The sequence below is a fragment of the Leptodactylus fuscus genome, chromosome 1 (genome assembly GCF_031893055.1).
Source record: "Leptodactylus fuscus isolate aLepFus1 chromosome 1, aLepFus1.hap2, whole genome shotgun sequence".
In the NCBI taxonomy this organism is placed as follows: Eukaryota; Metazoa; Chordata; class Amphibia; order Anura; family Leptodactylidae; genus Leptodactylus; species Leptodactylus fuscus.
The window spans coordinates 46,116,895-46,138,599 of record NC_134265.1 but is presented as its reverse complement, the minus strand read 5'-3'; the positions used below and the strand labels follow the sequence as shown (position 1 = coordinate 46,138,599).

Sequence of the window (21,705 nt, the reverse complement as noted above, 5' to 3'; positions counted from 1 at the left end):
TCATGGTGCTGAGCTGATGTTCTCTATACCCACCGCAAAATACAGACTTCTTTGAGGACCACTCCATAATTTATCCCGCCTCTCAGTTGTGGAGCCAAGATGGTTGTTTTTTTGTATTTTATTTGTAGTTTATAAAGATCCTGCTCATATGCTTGATAAGAGAATTATGAGGTAATAGATGGGGTCACCAGTTTAGCATCATCAACTCTTAAGGCAGTGGAGACTGACTGCAAAGAGAGACCTTCTTGCCTTACATACTCAGTTAGGAATGGGCACTATGTAATACTTAAGGAGGTATTCTAGAACAGGGGTGGGCAATTAATTTTCCCATGGGGCCGTATAAGAAATTGAAACTATGCTAGAGGGCCGTGCCACGGCAAATTTAGCTCCACCCACTTTTATGTTGACTCCGCCCATTCCCAATCATCTTTCCATGTGTTCCCACAAAGTATAATCCTCCTACAGTCACCCGTACATTATATGTCCCCACATTATAATGTTCCCTTCCAACTGCCCCACAGTATTAAGTCCCTCTCCTGGTGCCCCAGTATAAACTGGTGGAAACTAGAGGGGACATGGAACTGGAGCAGCTGGAGGGGGTCATTAAACAGTGGGGGTAGTTGGAGGGGGGCAATAAATTGACAGCTGGAGCAGGACATGAAACTGGGGGCAACTAGAGGGGGACATTAAAATCAGGAAGCTGGAAGCAGACATTAAACCGTAGGGGCAGCTGGAGGGTGACATTAAACTGGGGGCAACTAGAGGCAGACAGGTCCGCCTCCAGCTACCTCCATGGTTTAATGGCCCCCCAGTCTAAGTGCCCTCTTCATCTACCCCAAGTTTCATGCCCCCCCCCTCCATTTCTCCCTCAGTTTCATATCCCCCTTTATTTTCCTCATTTCATGTCCCTCCCCCCTCCATCTCTCCCCCAGTTTCATGTCCCCCCCTCCATCTGCCATCTCTGCCCTAGTATAACATTCCCCTTCCATCTCTGCCCCTAGGTTGCTAAGACACACACAGACAGACACATATAGACACACACACATACAGATAGACAGACAGACACACACACATATAGACACGCACACATATAGACACGCACATATAGACAGGCACACATACAGACACATATAGACAGACACACATATAGACAGACACACATATAGACACACACATATACACACACACTCTCTCTCTCTCTCCACCCTGCAGCTCACCACCTTACATCTCTCAGTACTTTATGACACGCTCCACATCTCCATCTTCGGCCGGCACTAAGACACGCCCCCTAGACACGCCCCCCTAGACACGCCTCCCTAGACACGCCTCCCTAGTCAAAGCTGTGCGGGCTGGACTGAATCAGTCAGAGGGCCGGATATGGCCCGGGGGCCGGGCTTTGCCCAGGTCTGTTCTAGAAACTACAGAAGGATAGGGGATACCTGGCTGATTGGTGGGGGTCCTGATAGATGGAGAACTGGGGTTAGTTTTGGGGGTGATTTAACCCCACACTGTTAAGTAAACAAAACAGAAACATAATGATGAAAACTTAAAAAATAAAGGATCGGACTTTGAAAATGACCAAAAAAAAACCCAGCATGAACATACTCTCAAATGGCTACTAACTTAAAGAGGACCTTTCACCGATTTGGACACATGCAGTTCTATATACTACTGGAAAGCCGACAGTGCGCTGAATTCAGCGCACTGTCGGCTTTCCCGATCTGTGCCCCGGGTAAAGCGATATCGGTCCCGGTACCGTAGTTCTTTACAGTCAGAAGGGCGTTCCTGACAGTCTGTCAGGAACATCCTTCTTCAAAGCAGTGCCTATTGCGCTGTACAGTGTGAGCGGGGAGGAACGCCCCCTCCCTTTACTCACAGTGCTCGTCCATAGACGAGTATTATCAGGAGGGAAGGGGGCGTTCCTCCCCGCTCTCACAGTACAGCACAATACAGTACAGCTGCTGTGGAGAAGGACGTTCCTGACAGACTGTCAGGAACGCCCTTCTGACTGTAAAGAGCTACGGTACTGGGACCGATAGCGCTTTACCCGGGGCACAGATCTTGAATTCACTGAATTCAGCGCACTGTCGGCTTTCCAGCAGTATATAGAACTGCCTGTGCCCAAATCAGTGAAAGGTCCTCTTTAAGACAACTTAGTCTCATTTCATAGAACCTGGGATTTTTCACCAAAATGTATTTAGAAATGTTGCTGTTTTCTGCCTGACAAATCTCTCAGATTCCTGCCACTAGGTGTCTCCCTTCTAGCTAATTTGCTGTTCTTTCCCTGTTACTAGGGATGTTCCGTCAATATCAAATGTAGCAAAAAAACAATTTTTTAATGTAAAGGACCCTATTGCTTAGGCAGAAATCACTGTGGAAAGGATCCCTATAAGCTCTGGAGCACACAGGTAAGAGGCCTTCGGTGCCCGCAACGGGAGCGGTGCAAGGCAGGAGAGCAGAGGAATCCATGAATACAGAAAGCACCTCTGAAGGTGAGAAGACAAGGATAGCAGTCACAAACAAATGATGCTGCTCATATAAACAGAGCCTTAAAGGACCCTTTCTGGCATTATGCTTGCACAAAGTGAATAAATAAACCCCTACTGAACAATACAGTTTTTTCGGTTAATTGCATCTGACAAATTAGCAAATACGAGCTCCAAGCAGAGGAAAGACGTCTCTTCAAAGGCACATATGTTAGACATTATCATCATATTTTTTTTAAAAGGCAGTATGAACACAAAGATGCCAACCAGGACATGAAGAGCGTTGCGGCTCTAAAGCAGATAACTATTTAATTCCGATTTCCTTGCGAATATGGCAATTTATTTTCCAATTACCAAGTCAACAAAAACATTATAGCACCCTTGGGGATGGTATTTGTGGCGCCTTCTATAGTATGTAGTGATAAGCAGACTACATTGTTAGCAGCAATAAAGACAGAAGGCTTCAGAAGAGAACAAAGACGTACGACTACACAAACTGTGGGGAGAGAATAAAAGGAAGCGAAAGACAAAGCCGAAAGACGCCAAACGGTGGGGCAATAATAGGACGGCAGCATATACATCTATATTGTTGCTGTACATCTGGTAAACCATTGGGAAGGTTCTCTTGTTGGAGGATTCAAAGTGTATGGCGTCTATCAGAGTCGCTGCAGTTACGCTGAATTTTATATAAAGCAAAAACAAATTAACATGCGCTTGTCGAATACCTGTCCTAAACCTCAGCAAGTTTCCATTCTCCTTCTCCTACACATAGGTCTTTCCACTAATGCCAGCAAGTGTTAGCCATGTGTAGATGAAAGACTAGGAAAAATTAAGAGGAGAAAGCAACTTTTTCAGCAGACAGGTTTCTTAATCCATGTAGTGTATGAGCTGCTTTTGAAGAAATGTTTTTGTATAGTCGCATTGATCTCCGAGACGCAGAAGATTTGTCTCTGTGCCGCTCCTGAACAATAAGCCACAATTTAAAGCCATCTTCTTTTTTTATTCAGCTTCTCTTTCACATTTTTATACTGAATCAGAGAGGAAGATTATAGTGTTACACGTAGTGGGAAAATCCTAAAACAAGACTGTGCGGAGTGGAGAGGAAGTCTATTGTGATGCACATGGTAGGAAGGGGCTAAAACAAGATTGGAGAGGAAGATGACTGCGTTGCGAATAGTTCAAGGGGTCTAAAACAAGCATACACATATTGGAGAGGAAGTCTATTTTTCTACACATAGTAGGAGGGGTCTGGAACAAGTATGTGTTTATTGGAGAGGATGTCTATTGTTCTCGATAGTAGGAGGGGTCTAAAACAGGTATGTGTACATTAGAGAGGAGGACTATTTTGTTGCACGCAGTGGGAGGAGTCTAAGCCATATCCCTGTTGATTGGAGAGAAAGCCTATTGTATTGTACATAGTGGGAGGGGTCTAAAACAAGCATGTGTCGCAAGGAGAGGAAGCCTCCTATATAGCATATAGAAATGTAGAATATCCAGGGCTTGTCCATTTGTATTGGGCAGTAAGTATTACAAACTAAGGGGGCATTCCCAGTGATGGATTACCAATCGGATATTCCATCACTTGCTTTTTCAACTGCCAGGACCCCCACTGAAGAATAAGGGTAGGGCGGCTTTGGCATAACTCCACTAGGTGACTCCTTCATCAATGTGAATGGAGTGAATGGAGTTGCACTGTGACCATGAGAGAGTTGCAAAGACATCCAGCAGTGCTCGATTTTTCCGCGACTCCATTCATTCACATCAGTGGAGGAGACACAGGGTGATCTTTGGTCATACGACAGGAGTCCCAGCCTAAGTCGCTGAGCAGCCCTAGTACCATATACAGAAGCACAGGACTAGTTATACATTGCTTCTTCTTCACAGTTTTTACCTACAACTTCCATGTAGGCTGAACACAGGCCTGTTCACATAAATAGCGCTGTCTTGGAGTTCCCTTTAGGAGTATTACTGTGCAGAGAAAAAGCTAATGGAACATCAGTCCCTTTATTTCATGATCGGCAGGGGTCCTAGAGGGTTGTTTCCCACCGTTCACATTATAGCATGTCCCAGTAATATGCTTGCTTGTTTGTCTGTGTTTACTGCAATGGAGACAGTCTTAATTCTGATGCAGTTGGAATTTTTTCTCTAGCCCCCACCATTCCTGAGCAATGCAGCCAAGATGCTAAAACATATCTTAAGGGGTCTACTGAAATATTTCCAGTCATTGTACCATCAGAGCAATAAAAACTTGTGTGTCACAAAATATCTACTAAAAATCTGCTTCTTCTGCAAGAACACCGGATTATACATTTAATGTCCGATCTACCCTGGTATGATATATGACTATGTGTTCTTCTAATGAATACAAGGGCAAAGTGTTACATACGGGAGATTACAAGAATCATAAGAATAATGACTTTGTTACCATGACACATATCTGTATATGATTGCTGATCCAACAAAAGGCTATTGTGAGGCATAAATTACTAAAAGATGGTCACAGTGTGCACCTGAGCAATATCCATAGGTTTATCTGCTGCGTTTATTAACCTTTTCTTTTACATTGTATTTTTATTATTAATTTAATTATTTTTAGTATTTTAAAGAGGACCTTTCACCACCTCCTCTTCTCTGCATCCATACATTGTTGCCACAACACCGATTCTGATGCAGTTGGAATTTTTTTCTCTAGCCCCCGCCATTCCTGAGCAATGCAGTCAAGATGCTAAAAAGGCTACTGCAATTACTGATATCTCTTCACTGTCCGAAGAGTAACGTGCATAGACCCCCCACCCCCCTCCCCAGTACTAGTCCATGGACATCTCACAGCCTGGCTATACTGTCAGGAATGTCCTTCTGACAATGAAGAGCTATTGGTAACTGCACTGATATCTCCAGCCCTGGGGCACATGATGGGAAAGCCGACAGTGCACTGAATTCAGCTTTCTAGAGGTATATAAAACCGCATGTGCCCAAGGACATGAAAGGTCCTCATTAAGTCATCTGTATGCCCCTATACAATCCCATTACTAGGGTAGCTTAGTAAAAATATACACAAGACACAGTACTGTGCAAAAGCTTTAGGCAGCAGAGGAAAAAATGCTGTAAAATAATACTTTCTAAAATAGAAATGTTAAGAGTTTATTTTTTTATCAATTAACACAATAAAGTGAATGAACAAAATAGAAATCTAATCCCATCAATATTTGGTGTGACCTTTGCCTGCCATTAGTTCTTCTCAGTACTTTCAGACAATTTTTGAAGAAACTCGGCAGGGAGGTTGTTCCCGCCATCTTGGAGATCTAAGCCCAGATCTTCTGTGGGTGTAGGCCTGCTCCAATCCTTCTTATAATCCTAGACAGACTGGATGATGTTAAGATCAGGGCTCTGTGGGGGCCGGATCATCACTTCTAGGACTCCTCCTCCAAGGAGCGGTCACACCAAATATTAATAAGATTAAGATTTCTCTTTTCTTCATTCACTTCATTTTGTTAATTAACAAAAATAAACTAATAACGCTTCTATTTTTGGAAACATTCTTATTTTGAAACATCTTTTTTCCACGCCGGTCTAAAACTTTTGCACGGGACTGTATATAGATTAACACCTGCAAATACCGAGAGGGATCTAAATACACAAAATGGTGACTAGTTGGCAACATTACTGCTCATATTAAAAGGCAATCTACTTCCACATGAATATTCACACTCGTAAACAGCAATTAACATTTAGTACCTATTACTTCAATTACCCTCATTATAAATAGTAAAATTATTATTGCATAATAGGCTAAAAAAAAAAAATCGGCTGCAAACCTTAAGGAAACGCTTGACAGTTCTTTAATGAGGAGCGGCTCACTGCCGTGAAATGTATTCATTATGCTGCCTGTCAGGAACAATGCTGACAAAACGATACAACATTTAGCCAATTAAACAAATTACTAATGTGATTTTTGTCACCCACTTCTCCGCGTCTTGGTGAATGAGGGAGAAAGGAATATTGCGTGATGCATATGAATAATGAGATATTTGTCACTTGTTAAACTTCTAAATTGCGAGCACGTCAGACTGGACTTCAAGATCATTTATGGGATACACAAATGGCTCATTACGGAGATTGTCCTATATAATGATGGATCTAAATGACTAATTCTACTTCTTACGTCTTTACAAAAGGTCAGATAAAAAGTGGTCCGAAGCGTGACAGCTCACACCACGGACAAGAACTTAATTCTATTCATAAGAACCAAAAGTTAAAAGTCCGAAATTGAATCTTCATACTGATCATAATGATCGGACATTAGTAAGATATCTGTAGGGGACTGACACCTGGACCCTGCAATAATCAGCTGTTCACATCTGCGTTAGTAATCCGTTCGGGGGAGTCCGCATGGGGACTCCCCCAAACAGAATACCGAATGCATTAAAAAGCGGTGTGCAGTGAAAGCACACGGACCCCATAGAACTAGAGGAAGGTAGTTCTTGAAGTACTTTTCTCTCTGCATGACTCGTGCGGACACCGTGCGGAAAGTACAAGGACCATTAATTTTTTTTCAGATATGGTATGTTTGCCAATTAATAGAGCAATACAACTTAATGACTGACTTCCCTTATTTAAGATGGCCACCCCATGAGATTATGCTTACACTGCTGTGACACTATTTGGCCAACAATTATTCAATCCATACTTGACATTTTGATATTTTTAGACTTTTGCTTTGAGAATTTTGCATTCTATATGATATAATTGTATAATTATATAATTGATGTTCTTGATGAATGTAACACTATAAACTTTGCATACTATCAACTGTTCACTGCTTGAGACGGGCTCATGAAAAATGAGCTGAAACATTGCTGCATGGGGCAATAAACTACCCTCACTGTTCTTCACTACAACCTTGGAGTGCCGCCTAATTTCTTTTTTGATCAGTAGATAGATAGATAGATAGATAGATAGATAGATAGATAGATAGATGATTTATGTAAGAGAGAGGTAGATAGATAGATAGATAGATAGATAGATAGATAGATAGATAGATAGATAGATAGATAGATAGATAGGAGATTCTATGACATTGGAAAGACATAGGTAGTCACTGATTAGAGAGTAGAAGAGCCCTTACAAGAAGCATGAAAGGGTGCTCATAGCTAGTGGTGTCAGGCGGTGTTTCATGTACATATTGGTGGATAATGAAGAGCCCTACTGCTCATTACACACATATCTGCTATTATTCCAGCCTCTGGATCCTCCCAGTTTACTGCCAATTACTCCACTGACAAAGCCTTTGACATCTGATATCTATTTTCGGCAGTAGCGCAGGCCTGACTACCACTCACTGTAATGAGCCGTATCACATTAGATCAGCCCACACTAATCTCACATATGTTATATACTTCATAACAACATGCTAGCAAATACAAAGCTGTAGAAAGGAAGTGGCAGGATACAGATGGGTCACTCAGTGCTAGACGGTGTGCCAGCCTGGACTCTTCAGTGCCAGATATGTGGTTAGGCCTAAACGTATGACATAATGCAGTGAACTGTTTTCACAATATACACTGTCTACCAGTAAGTATGTGGACACCTGCGGTAGAATAGAAAAACAACATTTCTTCCTATCCAATAGTTGGTAGACCCCAGCAGATGCTTCCTTACAGATGGTATTGAGCGACACAATACTCCCGGATGCCTGGTGATACTCCTGGTGTATGTGAGCCATCGGTTGGGTGCGGTTTCTCTGGCCAGCACTCGTCGTTCTCTATCTCCCAGTTTCGGCGTCTGCCGACTCGGGGCACATTCCGACAATCACCGTTCACCTTCCACTTTGTAATCACATAGGTCACTGTCGATTCTGGTTAATTCAGTTTGCTTGCTATGTACCTCACAATTACCCCTTTCTCGAAATCGGACAACTCTGCACTTCATGGCATCTTGCATACGACTAATGCCAATGCTGTTTCCTATTTAACGGTGGAAGGTGTGACGTACATCACGACCGCAGATATCTTCATTTACATGGGTGTCCAAATACTTATTGGTAGACAGTGTATAACCTTTAATGGACTGGAGCAGAGACGTAAGGTGCCCATACATAAAAGATTAGAGTTGTCCAAACCCATCAATTTCATAGCCACGTACTGTAGATAACTTTTTAACCTGTATGGGTCTCCTCTAGTAAAGAAGAACCAGCCATGCCCAATCTTCTTGTTCTCAGGGGGCAGATAAACTGACTCCCTTCTCTCCATTCAGAACACATGCCCGTTTAGCCCAGCCTAGTGAATAGATGTATGTGGGGTGTCATGAGGTACAGCGTTGATTTGACCACTATGTAAGGTGTGTGGCTGCCTAAAATGGAGTATTAAATTTACTTACCACCAAGTCCTGGTCTTGTAGCAAGCTGACAATTGCTTGATACAGTGAAGGTCTCAAATCGGCTTTGAATTTCACAGATACCCACTGTCCGATCAGCCAGATTACTCTCCGTCGTAACAACTTGTACCTTTAGGAAAAGTAGTATGCAACAGTAAATGTACATGTATAATAGAAAGAAGTGTCAGCCACTGTGCCTACATTCTGGTTGCTGCCTTGGTCGTTTCCCCAGATGCTCTGCCTCTTCTGCTAGGCTGCTGTGTATACACACAAGCCCATCACAGTCACCAGAAAGTCATTATATGGAAAACTTATTTCCATTGCAGTAAGAGTAGAATGACTGTAATCTAATGTATAGATTACTAAACCATCAATGAGAAAAATATTATATTGTACATGCCAGTAGAAATGCCGTGAGACAGCCTTATACAGAAGGACAACCTGAGCAATGGTCCTCTGAAAAGTTAACCATTTTAAGGTATACGATTCTGGACCAAATGTAGTGCACTGTAAGTAAAAATGTTGTTTTTTGCCTGAAAAACCGCTCTAAAGATCCTGTCACTAGGTGTCATCCTCCTTCCAAATTTGCAGTTCACTCCCTGTTACTAGAGAATGTCTGTCTTTAGAAACCAATGGGTCTCTGCTTTTTTTTTTTTTTTTTAAACAAATCTTCTGCTCTATGCTCCCTACTGAGAAAGGAACCTTTAGCTTCTCACAACTCATAGTGTAAGGATTATCTATCTACTTCTGACTAGCTGCTTGTTTTATTGCTGATGGGATGTTAGTCATAGAGAGGAGCCAGCTTTTCTAATTTAGCTGTGATGTCTCTTTATCTGTGTCAGGGATCTTTTTAGCAGCATCATAACCTGGATTTGGAGTCCAGTGTCTGCGGATTTCCTTCTCATTTGGGATTTTTGTTCGCTATTTTACAGTTACTTCTGGCAAAATTACAGGTAAAGAAACCAGTTGCACTACTAAAGGATGGGAAGGGGGGCAGACTGGTCTGCATTACATACACTCCCTTCCTGTATTATTATTATTATTATTATTATTATTATTATTATTAACATCAATCTGCACAGAGAACTAAATGATCCTGCAGTATGTCTGTGTTTCTTTCTTTTTTAGTTGCTATGATTCCTAGGATTTCTCTATCTGCCATGAGCTTCTATGTGTTTCTCTCTTGTTATATACTACTGTACCATCTATGAAACTGTATCACTGAAATTTCCCCATTGTGGGACTATTAAAGGAATATCTTATCTTATCTTATCTTCCTCAAGACCCTGCAGATATTTCAACTTTTGATGAATACTCAGGAAATTTTAGTTGTGCCTATAGACAGGGTTTGTCGTTATTTGACAACCCCATTAAATGGTCACAAAGCACAGTTCAGCCTCAACACTCTCAAAGCCAATAAGATAGCCAACATACTAGACATTATATCTCTGTAGCTACAAAAATAAGCTTTACTTTTCCACTACAAAAATAATTGTAAAAAATATTAGTCCTTCTCAGGATCTATAAAACTGCAAATGCTCCTGGTCAAGATAAGAAAATGACCCTGATATGAAGGAGGTAAACATGCAACTGCAGAACTTTGTGATCACAGTAAGTAAAATATAGAGAGAGTTCATGAGAGACATGCAACATTTCCTTACTGCTGCAGCGGTGCCATAAAGCAAGTTGCTTATGATATAAATCATAGATCGCAAGAGAAATAGAGCAGGCACACAAAATAAAAAAAAGTGATTTCACATTGGAGATGGATGAAATGTTCTTACCTATCGTGGGTAATTTGCAGTTCTCCGAGCAGCTGACTCTTAAACCATTCATCGAAGTCCACGCTATCGAATAACTCATATGCAGCCAGTCCTACAGCATTGTAAACTGAGAGAGGAAGAATGAAAGGAATATAGTTGGTACTTATAGGAAAAGAAAAGAATACAAATTCTGCAAGGAACGCTCTGAAAAGATGAACCTGCACAATAACTATCACCTGAACCCCCTTACCAGGGTAGCACACTATACATTATAAGGGATCTCTTCTAGTACGTCTCTTTGCATTGAATATAAATCTTACATCATCTTGTCTATTACATTATTTAACGGGTAAAATCTAGCAAAATATGATCATTTGGTTCAGGTACTAAGCACAGTTTAATGGGGTTATCCGAAGACTATTTGTCTCTTACTTCTCGCCTGGGTTCTTTATGTTATATGTTGTGCCTTTAGATCGGTTTAAAATCAGGTCACATCCTTGGAACCAGCACCCAGCACCCTCCTCCTCATGTTTAATGGTATATGTACATACATATGGGGACTATTACAAAAATTTTATCTGCCAGACCCCATATGCACATAATACCATTGCTCGGAACATTCAACACATAAAGAACCCGGCCAGGAAGGAAGTAAATCTCTTAAGATTTGTCTCTTCTAGGCCTATAGGAGCAATCTATTTTTTTGTATTCTTAGGGTTTATTTTTGCAAGATGAGTTGTAGTTTTTATCGGTACTATGTTGTGGTACACTACATTTATTGTTTAACTTTTATTCCTTTTTATTTGCTGAGGGATATTGGTCCATCATTAAGATACTGTATATACTCGAGTATAAGCCGAATTTTTTAGCACAGTTTTTGCGCTGAAAAAGCCCCCCTCGGCTTATACTTGAGTCAAGCAAAAAAAAATAAAAATTTTTTTTTTTTTTGGGGGGGGGGAGGGGAGGTCTATGACCAGCCACAATAGTATTGTATAGAATCTCCCATAAAATAGTGGGGGAAAAAAAGCTATAAAAAATATATAATAGAAAATAAAGTAAATAAAAGTTCTATATCCCTCCTTTTCCTAGAATACATACAAAAGTAGAAAATGACTGTGAAACACACACACATTAGGTATCCCTGTGTCTGACAGTGCCCGGTCTACTGAATATTGGGTATCTGCAGTGCTCCTGTTCCGTCAGGAAGGGGTTAATAGGAGCACTGCAGATACCCTATATTCAGTCAAGCTCAATTCCAAGTGGGGGAAAAATAACTCAGTCCTCAAGCTCAGGGAAGGGGCAGACAGACAACAAAAACACCCCCTCCCCTTTCCCAGCACCTACTGCACCCAAAAACTTGACCATTTTAATTTTGGAAATTTTCCAGTAGCTGCTGCATTTCCCCCCTCGGCTTATACTCGAGTCAATAAGTTTTCCCAGTTCTTGGTGGTAAAACTAAAATCTTTTCTTTTGGTGGGGATGGGGGGGGGGGCAAGTGTATTTATCAAACTTTTATTTTTTTTCTCCAACTACAGAACTTGAAGCTGCGTTCTAATAGGGAGATGACTATGGGGGCCTTCATTAGGGTCTTAGATGCCATGGAATTACCCCCACAGTCAGCACACAATGGCCCACACACTGGAGCACTCAGGAGATCTCGCCATTATATAGCTGAGCTTAGGATTCCTAGTTATGTATCATGGACCCTAAGGAGACTGACTACAGGGGAATATTCCGATAGAGATTAAAATGACGCATTGGTTTTAGAATCATCATCTTTTCCCCTACACAGCCATTAAAGGGATTTGGGAGGGTTAATATGGCACTATAACTCCTTTAACCCTTTTCTTGCCAAGCACGTAGCTCTACGTCCTCCCAGGGTGTTACTTGTCTAGCCAAGGACGTAGCTGCTACGTGCTTACTTCTATCTATTGCTCATATCTCTGGTCTCATTTGAGCTATGAAGATAACTTTAGATTCATTTTAAAGATGAGAATCTAATCTTTAAAATGATACCAAGTTCATGTTAACCCTTACTGTGCCAAAGAGATTCACTGTTGAAAACGCTATTGGGGATTGAGATCCCACTGAAGATCTCAATTCCCGACAGCGTTTTTAACAGCTATTTGCTCAAAATCTGTAATGGCTATTATGAAGAATGTGATATAATTTTAAAGATGAGATTCTCATCTTTAAAATGAATCTAAAATTATCTTCATAGACAAAACGAGTCCTGAGATACAGGACTTTAAAGTGGAGGAGGAGCAGCGTGCACACAGACAGAGAAGCATTTTCTGTCTCTGTACATAACCCGTATGTGACCCCAGGAGGGGGGGGGGGGAGAAGGGGATTCAGTTCCTATTTCCCCCCTCCTGTCAATCAGATAGCATACTGTACTTTTGCTCTCTGATTGTCACATACAGGAATAATGTAATTCCCTCTAAGCCTTACTAGTGGGGTATTCTTATATAACACCCGCTGAAAATAACCATGGAAGTTTATTGGCGCTGTCACCCAGACATTTACCAATGTCCAGGTCGCAGCGCCAAAAAAAGTGCTTGTGCTTGTCACAAAGTTGCATGAAGGTGGATGTGGCTATCGATGACCCATTGAGACATTTGTAATCTTCAGGTTGTCTACTTTCAAAAAATATATAGGGTTTAGGGGTTCACTTACTTTTCATGGTGTGTAATCCCTACATTTTATAGGATGATACTTTTTTAACATTTCCAGCTTCAAAGCAGATTTTTGTTCCTTCCGGTTCTAGCGATTTTCTGAAGACATGTGCATGCGGGTGTAGGCCATAGTGATATGTATGAACTCTGCACATGTTGAACTCTTATTTTTAGGAGGTTTTGTGCATATAATTTATTGTTTGGTTTCTACTTTTAACAACTAATATACATTTATTTGCATTTTTTCATAAAACATTCACTTTAAATCAAAATTGCATGAAGGTGCCTGTTCGTATACAGTACCAAGTGGCATTCTGACAATGCTGCAGGTGTCTATTTTAAGAAAATATATAGGTATGGGGGGGTTGGATGCTTTTTTGATGTCGCAATTTAGCTTTGATTTGTCCATCTCAAAACTGTGAAAATTGCTCTGGCTACTGGAGGTGCAAAATTTCTAGAGACCCTTGGCAGCAAAAAGATTAAGAGAAGGCATTCCAGACCCAGAAGGACCAAGAAAACGCCTTTAACTGTAATATTAGAAACTTTTTGAGCACATCTGAAAATCTTTGCAGTGAGTTATCATTCCTAATACCGTACATGTCCTACTCTGGATCAACCAATGGATCTGAAAGGATTTATGGCAAATGGTGATTCCTATACAGCACTAATCTGTTGATACTTGTTACCTACCAGTTTCTTTAATAAGTATCGCATTGATGTCTTCTAAAGGAGTAGGGCCTGGAAAAAATGAGAATCATGATCAACATACTGACCAACATAGGATATAAAAAGGGGTTTTCCATGAACAACACTTATCCCAATGATAGTAGAAGACTGGTATAGACCCCAATATTCATCAGAACAGTAGTCTCAGAACCCCTTATAAGAATGGTGTGTTAGCGCACTTGTCTGTCCACCACTTCATTCACTTATATAGGACTGTTGCGCTGCCCTTCACTCTCCCCAGTAGTAATACAGTAGTGAACAGAGCGGTGGTCACACATGCACACTACAAATCCATTCTCGCAAAAGACTCGGAGACCACCATTATCATGATCACTGATGGTTATGCCACTAGTGATCAAACACTTATCGCTTGTCATGTGGAAAGGAAATCGTTGTTCATGGGAAAACCCCAGACAAAAACCAAAGAAGGAATATTGTTGTTCACTCTAAAGTTTGCAAATAGTGGTGTATAAATGTAGTAAAACAAGGAACTCTTCAGGCCGTATTCCCCATTCTTATCTGGGATTTGTCAAGGGTAAGGTTTCTGCAACAGAAAGGTTCTGCTCAGAGATAAAGCATGCACTATTTTCACAGGTAGATGGGACTAAGCAGGGCATTATACTGTGTGTCGTAGGCACAAACTGGACAATATATTGTGTGCAGGTGCACTAAGAGGGCATTATACTGTGTGCAGGTGCACTAATAGGGCATTATACTGTGTGCAGGTGCACTAAGAGGGCATTATACTGTGCGCAGGTGCACTAAGAGGGCATTATACTGTGTGCAGGTGCACTAAGAGGGCATTATACTGTGCGCAGGTGCACTAAGAGGGTATTATACTGTGTGTAGGTGCACGAAGAGGGCATTATACTGTTTGCAGGTGCACTAAGAGGGCATTATACTGTGTGCAGGTGCAGTAAGAGGGCATTATACTGTGTGCAGGTGCACGAAGAGGGCATTATACTGTGTGCAGGTGCACTAAGAGGGTATTATACTGTGTGCAGGTGCACGAAGAGGGCATTATACTGTGTGCAGGTGCACTAAGAGGGCATTATACTGTGTGCAGGTGCAGTAAGAGGGCATTATACTGTGTGCAGGTGCACTAAGAGGGCATTATACTGTGTGCAGATGCAATAAGAGGGCATTATACTGTGTGCAGATGCACTAAGAGGGTATTATACTGTGTGCAGGTGCAGTAAGAGGGTATTATACTGTGTGCCGGTGCACTAAGAGGGTATTATACTGTGTGCAGGTGCAGTAAGAGGACATTATACTGTGTGCAGGTGCACTAAGACGGCATTATACTGTGTGCAGGTGCACTAAGAGGGCATTATACTGTGTGCAAGTGCAGTAAGAGGGTATTATACTGTGTGCCGGTGCACTAAGAGAGCATTATAGTGTGAGCAGGGGTACTAAGGGGGTAGTATTAATGGAACCCCAGATACAGCTTGGAGATCTAGACTTGCCAAATCTGCCCTGTGAAAGAGGCAAGCTTGGTTTGAGAATGTAAAATGTAATGTACCAAAAAGATGGTTATTAGAGATGAGCGAACACTAAAATGTTCGAGGTTCGAAATTCGAATCGAACAGCCGCTCACTGTTCGTGTGTGCGAACGGGTTTCGAACCCCATTATAGTCTATGGGGAACATATACTCGTTAAGGGGGAAACCCAAATCCGTGTCTGGAGGGTCACCAAGTCCACTATGATACCCCAGGAAATGATGCCAACACCTCTGGAATGACACTGGGACAGCAGGGGAAGCATGTCTGGGGGCATCTAACACACCAAAGACCCTCTATTACCCCAACATCACAGCCTAACAACTACACACTTTACACATTCAAAAAAACCTCTATCAAAGTGGGAAAATACCTGGAAACCTTCTTTACTCCCCAAATGGATGGACACAAACCCCAATTTAAGCTCAACAAACAGTAACAACCACCCCTTTAAATCACGTTCCCCATGACAACCACAGATGGAATAGACAATGGGAAATCCAAAAGCCCTCACCCCTAACTGTCATTTTGAGTGTGTGTGTGTGTGTGTGTGTGTGTGTGTGTGTGTGTGTGTGTGTGTGTGATGTGGTAAGACCTTCCAAAATTCACTTTTCTAGCCCTTAACATGAGCCCTTCCAAACAAAGTTACAGGACCTTAAGCTGAGCTACCAGCAGAGATTGAGGCCCTTGGCATGAGTAGAGCCTTGCACCAGCAGTGTTTTTGGCACTTAGGGTGAGTTGAGCCTTGTACCAGCGTGTGTCCCTTAACATCAGGCGAGCCCTAAGTTCTGCACTTTGCACAAAAGTTCAACATTAACCTTAGTAGCCTTAGTAGGCCCGAGAACCAGGAACAGGTCTTGCAATGGCTGTCGGATAACGCTTAAAGCACATTGTCCACCAGCCAGTCAGCCTCTACCTCCTCTTACCCAACAGTCTTGTCCTCCTTCCACCCAAAATTCCCAATCTTCCCAGAACAATAACCCCAACTGTCCCTGCTCCCCAGAGCTGTTCTCCCTTCCTTTGACTGTACCGCAACCTGCCCCTCCATTTCGCGATTCCACGGACCTAACAGACGAGTATCTGTGTCCAGATGCTCAAACACTAGAGTCTCCTCCATCTCCGGTCGATTTGGTGGCGGATGACCAGCAACCCACCCTCATCGACGACGAAGAGATGCAGTTGCTGTCAGGGCAGCCAGTTGACATGCGCATTGTGCAGGAGGAGGAGGCGAGACAGGAGTTGGAAGAGGAGGTGGTGGACGACGAGGACACCGACCCCACCTGGACAAGGCGGATGTCAAGCTGGGAAAGTAGTGTGGATGTTGAGGCAGGTGCAGCACCAAAAAGGGTAGCTAGAGGCAGAGGTCAACAGCTTCGCCGAAGCCAGGCCAGACCCGGAATGTCCGAAGATGTTCCCTTTTGTACCCAGCCCAGAAAAACTCCCCCATCGAGGGCACGTTTCTCGAAGGTGTAGAGTTTTTTCAAGGAATGCGCCGAGGACAGATATAGTGTCGTCTACACAATTTGCCTCTCGAAATCGAGTAGGGGCCCTGAGAAGAGCAACCTGTCCATCACTTCAATGCACCGTCATTTGGAATCCAAGCACTGGAATCAGTGGCAGGCAGCAACGGCAGGACAAACGTCGCCCGCCGTTCATGCCACTGCCTCTGCTCACAGTGCTGGCGATGCACTCCAGAGGACAAGCCAGGACATCACTTCATTTGCCTCCGCCACTTTGTTGACTTCTCCTTCATCCTCTCCTGTTTCTGTCTTATCTCCTTCTCCTGCACCATCAAAGGCACCATCAGGTGCTTCTTTACAACAACCCACCATCTCTCAGACACTGGACCGCCGGCAGAAATACACCGCTAACCACCCACCCACGCAAGCCTAGAACGCCAACATCGCTAAACTGCTGGCCCAGGAGATGTTGGCGTTCCGGCTTGTTGAAACTCCCGCCTTCCTGGACCTGATGGCAACTGTGGCACCTCACTATGCCGTCCCTAGCTGTCACAACTTCTCCCGGTGTGGCGTCCCCGCCTTGCACCAGCACGTGTCACTCAACATCAGTTGGGCCCTTAGTTCCGCGCTTTGCTGCAAGGTCCACTTCACCACCGACACTTGGACAAGCGCCTGTGGTCAGGGATGCTGCTTATCTTTAAGGACAGGCAGGGTGAATGTGGTGGAGTCTGGTCCCGGGGTGCAAACTGAGGTACCCTATCTCCTCTCCCAGGCCAAAATTCATGGCAGGAGTAGACTGAAACCATACGACGCTGCAACCTCCACCCCAGCTACTAGTGGCAAACGCTAAAACACTGGTGTGGGGAGACGTCAGCAGGCAGTGCTGAAGCTCATCAGCTTGGGGGACAGACAGCACAGTGCCTCCGAGGTCAGGGTTGCCATCCTGGCTGAGATGGCATTTTTTTTTCCCTGCTACACCTGGGGCCTGGCATTTTTACGCCTGTGATAATGGCTGGAACCTGGTAGCGGCTCTGGAGCTTGCCAGCCTCCAACACGTTCCATATTTGTCCCACGTCTAACCTAGTGGTGCAATGTTTTTTGAAAACATACCCAAATGTACCGAAGCTACTGTTGAAAATGCGGCGCTTGTGCGCCCACTTTTGCAAGTGTACAGGAGTTGCTGCTAGCCTAAAAACACTCTAGCAAGGCCTACATCTGTCCAAACACAGGCTGTTGTCCGTCATTCACACACGCTGAAACCCTACAATACCATATCTTGAGCAGGGTGTGTGAGCTGCACAGACCTTTGATGGAGTTCCATCTACAAAACCCAAGGGTTCCTCAAAGTCAGCTCCCAAAGTTTCTGCACCATGAGTTTCCAGGGGTGGCAGAGTTATGGCTAGGGGAAGAGGCATGGATAGGGATGATGTCTAGGGGCAAAAGCAGTGTGGATGTGGAGGCAAGCTAAGCAGCAAAAACTGGGGGTACAAGCTAAGGCATGGACTGGGGTGATGTCTAGGGGCAAAAGCAATGTGGATGTGGAGGCAAGCTAAGCAGGGAAAAAGGTGGCTAGAGGCAAAGGGATGTCCAGAGGCAGAAGACAGCTGCATGACAGAAGCTAGACCTGAGCCAGCAAGGCCCAAGATGCCCTCTTTTCTAGCTTCCTTAGAAAAATTCCCCCATCGAGGCCACGTTCCTCGCTGGGGGAGATAATTTCTAAATGTATAGGTCGAGGACAAACTGAGTGTGGTTTACACACTTTGCAATGCGACTCCCCATCTCCCAGGCCTTTCATTCCAGGCTAAAGTACAGCACAACCCACCCACATGCCCAAGGCTTCAACGGCCTCATCTCAAAAATTCTGGCCCAGGAGATGTTGGGGTCCCGGCTTGTGGACACTCTGCCCTTTTTGGGCCTTATGGCTACTGCGCCACCTCACTGTGCCGTCCACACCAGCACTTTTCCCCAAACATGAGGCGGTCCCTAAGTTCAGCGCTTTGCCCAAAAGTTCCACGTGACCAGCTATGAATGGACAAGTGCATGCGGACAGGGATGCTAACTTTTAATCTTGGCACAGTGGTTGAATGTACTTGAGGCATGGACCGGGTCGCAAAATGTGGTAGACTGACTTGTCTCCCCACACAACATTCCTGGGAGGAGGGCTGAAACACCACCCTCCTCCTCCGCTGTTAGATTGACCCCAGCTACGAGCTGGAAACGCTGCAACACTGGTGTGGGGAGACGTCAGCAGGCCGGGCTGAAGCTCATTAGCTTGGGGGATGGACAGCACACTGCCTCTGAGGTCAGGGATGCCATCCTGGATGAGATGGCAATTTGTTTATCCCTGCTGCCCCTGGGGCCAGGCTTTTTTGTCTTGTTGGAGGGCTCTGGAGCTTGCCAGCCTCCAACACGTTCCATGCCTGGCCCATGTGTTCAATCTAGTGGTGCAACGATTTTTAAAAACATACCCCAAATTAGAAGAGATAAGGGTGAAAGTGGGGCACTTGGACACCCACTTTCCCAAGTCTACAGTGCCTGGAGCTAGCTGCAATACACTCAAGCAAGGCCTACATCTGCCTGAAGCACCTACTGTTGTGCGAGGTCACCACACGCTCAAACCCTAGATACCGTATGTTGAGCAGGGTGTGTGAGCAGCAGAGACCTTTGATGGAGTACCAGCTACAAAACCCAAGGGTTCCTCAGAGTCAGCTCCCTCACTTTCTGCACCATGAGTTTCCATGGGTGGCAGAGTTATGGCTAGAGGCACAGGCATGGATAGGGGTAATGTGTAGGGGCAAAAGCAGTGTGGATGTGGAGGCAAGCTAAGCATAAAAAACTGGGGCTAAAAGCAGAGGCATAAACTGGGGTGATGTTTAGGGGCTAAAGCAGTGTAGATGTGGAGGGAAGCTAATTCAACAAAAAAACAGGGTAGAAGCAAAGGCATAAACTGGGGTGATGTTTAGGGGCTAAAGCAGTGTAGATGTGGAGGGAAGCTAATTCAACAAAAAAACAGGGTAGAAGCAGATGCATAAACTGGGGTGATGTTTAGGGGCGAAAGCAGTGTAGATGTGGAGGGAAGCTAAGCAGCAAAAACAGTGGGTAGAAGCAAAGGCATGCAAAACTCTACCCTGTTGGAAGACTTATTCCTAGGTCTGGAACACGTTAATGGCCCCCCTGGACAAATTACTGCCACTCAGGGGCCTAGTGTCACCAGGAGGGACAAGTATAGGCGCATGTTGTGGGAATACTTGGCCGACACCAGCTCTGTCCTCTCCGATCCCTCTGTGCTCTACAGCCTACACTTATTTTCTCATCTTTTTTTCTGCACTGCACATCTCTTGCCTACTTCCTTTGGGATCTTAGAAGTGGTGGTCCACTTCCACAGATGGTAACTTCAGTGCTGGAGTTGTCAATAGACAGTGTAACGGGAGTAGCTGAGGGATCGCTGTCTTAACCACTTTTTGGCACAAAATTAACTTCCAAAGCCAAATATGGTGCAAGTATATGATGCAAGGACACCTACACACCTATCTCTGACACATTGGGGAGTTCACCCTCATGCGCCCTTTTGGCCTGCACCATCATGCGCCTCTTCCCAGCCACTCCACATCTCCCAAGCTTTTCATTGCAGGCAGAAGTACAACACAACCCACCCCCATGCCCAAGCCTTTAACAGCCTCATCGATAAACTGCTGGCCCTGGAGATGTTGGTGTTTGTTTATGCTTCTGGATACCCAGGCCTTCCGTCAGCATATGGCAGCTGGGGTACCTCCCTATGCTGGGCCTAGCCGTTACTACTTCTCTTGGTGTGCTGTCCCTGCCTTGCGCCTGCATGTGTCCCATAACATCAGTCGGGCCCAGAGCTCTGCGCTTTGCTGCAAGGTCCACTTGACCACCGACACATGGACAAGCGCCTGTGGTCAGGGATGCTGCAGTGCTTATCTTTATTGACAGGCAGGGTGAATGTGGTGGAGTCTGGTCCCCGGGTGCAAACTGGGGTGGCCTATCTCCTCTCCCAGGCCAAAATTCATGGCAGGAGTAGACTGAAACCCTACGATGCTGCAACCTCCACCCCAGCTACTAGCGGCAAACGCTGTAACACTGGTGTGGGGAGATGTCAGCAGGCCGTGCTGAAACTGATCAGCTTGGGGGACAGACAGCACAGTGCCTCCGAGGTCAGGGATGCCATCCTGGCTGAGATGGCTTTTTTTTTTTCCTGCTACACCTGGGGCCTGGCATTTTTGCGCCTGTGATAATGGCTGGAACCTGGTAGCAGATCTGGAGCTTGCCAGACTCAAACACGGTCCACGCATGGCCCACGTTTTTCAACTTGTTGGTGCCATGTTTCTTTGAAACCTACACCATTGTGCATGATATACAGGTCAAAGTGGGGCCATTTTCGTAAGTGAGAACTAGCCTCTGCTAGGCAGAAAACATTCAGAGCACACTCCTCTCATCTTCGCACCGTTGGCTGGCGGAGGAAGACGAGGGGGTTGGAGTGGCATCTGATGTCCCTGTCCCACACGAGGCTAGAGGGTGCACTTCAGTGCATCCCATTGCTTCACCACAAATGGTGTGAAGGGGAGTGGAAAATGGAGGAAATGGAGAGTGACCCTTACAGTTGGGGCCAGCAAAGGCATGCCAAGCAACACACTGGCACACATGGCTGACTTCATCTTGGGTTGCTTTTCAACACATATTTCACATCATGAAGAACAAATAA

At 44.4% G+C, this 21,705-nt stretch overlaps 1 protein-coding gene across 1 annotated transcript in view; it reads right to left on the bottom strand.

Annotated features, from left to right (window-relative positions):
• Nucleotides 1–21,705, bottom strand: part of IPO11 (importin 11) — a 335,766-nt gene that overhangs the window by 220,124 nt on the left and 93,937 nt on the right. Inside the window, exons 14-16 of the mRNA XM_075269811.1 lie at nucleotides 13,987–14,034; nucleotides 10,643–10,748; nucleotides 8,862–8,988 (exon numbers count right to left, since the gene is read on the bottom strand). Of these exons, the coding sequence (XP_075125912.1) occupies nucleotides 8,862–8,988; nucleotides 10,643–10,748; nucleotides 13,987–14,034 (281 nt within the window). The remainder of the gene's footprint in view (nucleotides 1–8,861; nucleotides 8,989–10,642; nucleotides 10,749–13,986; nucleotides 14,035–21,705) is intronic.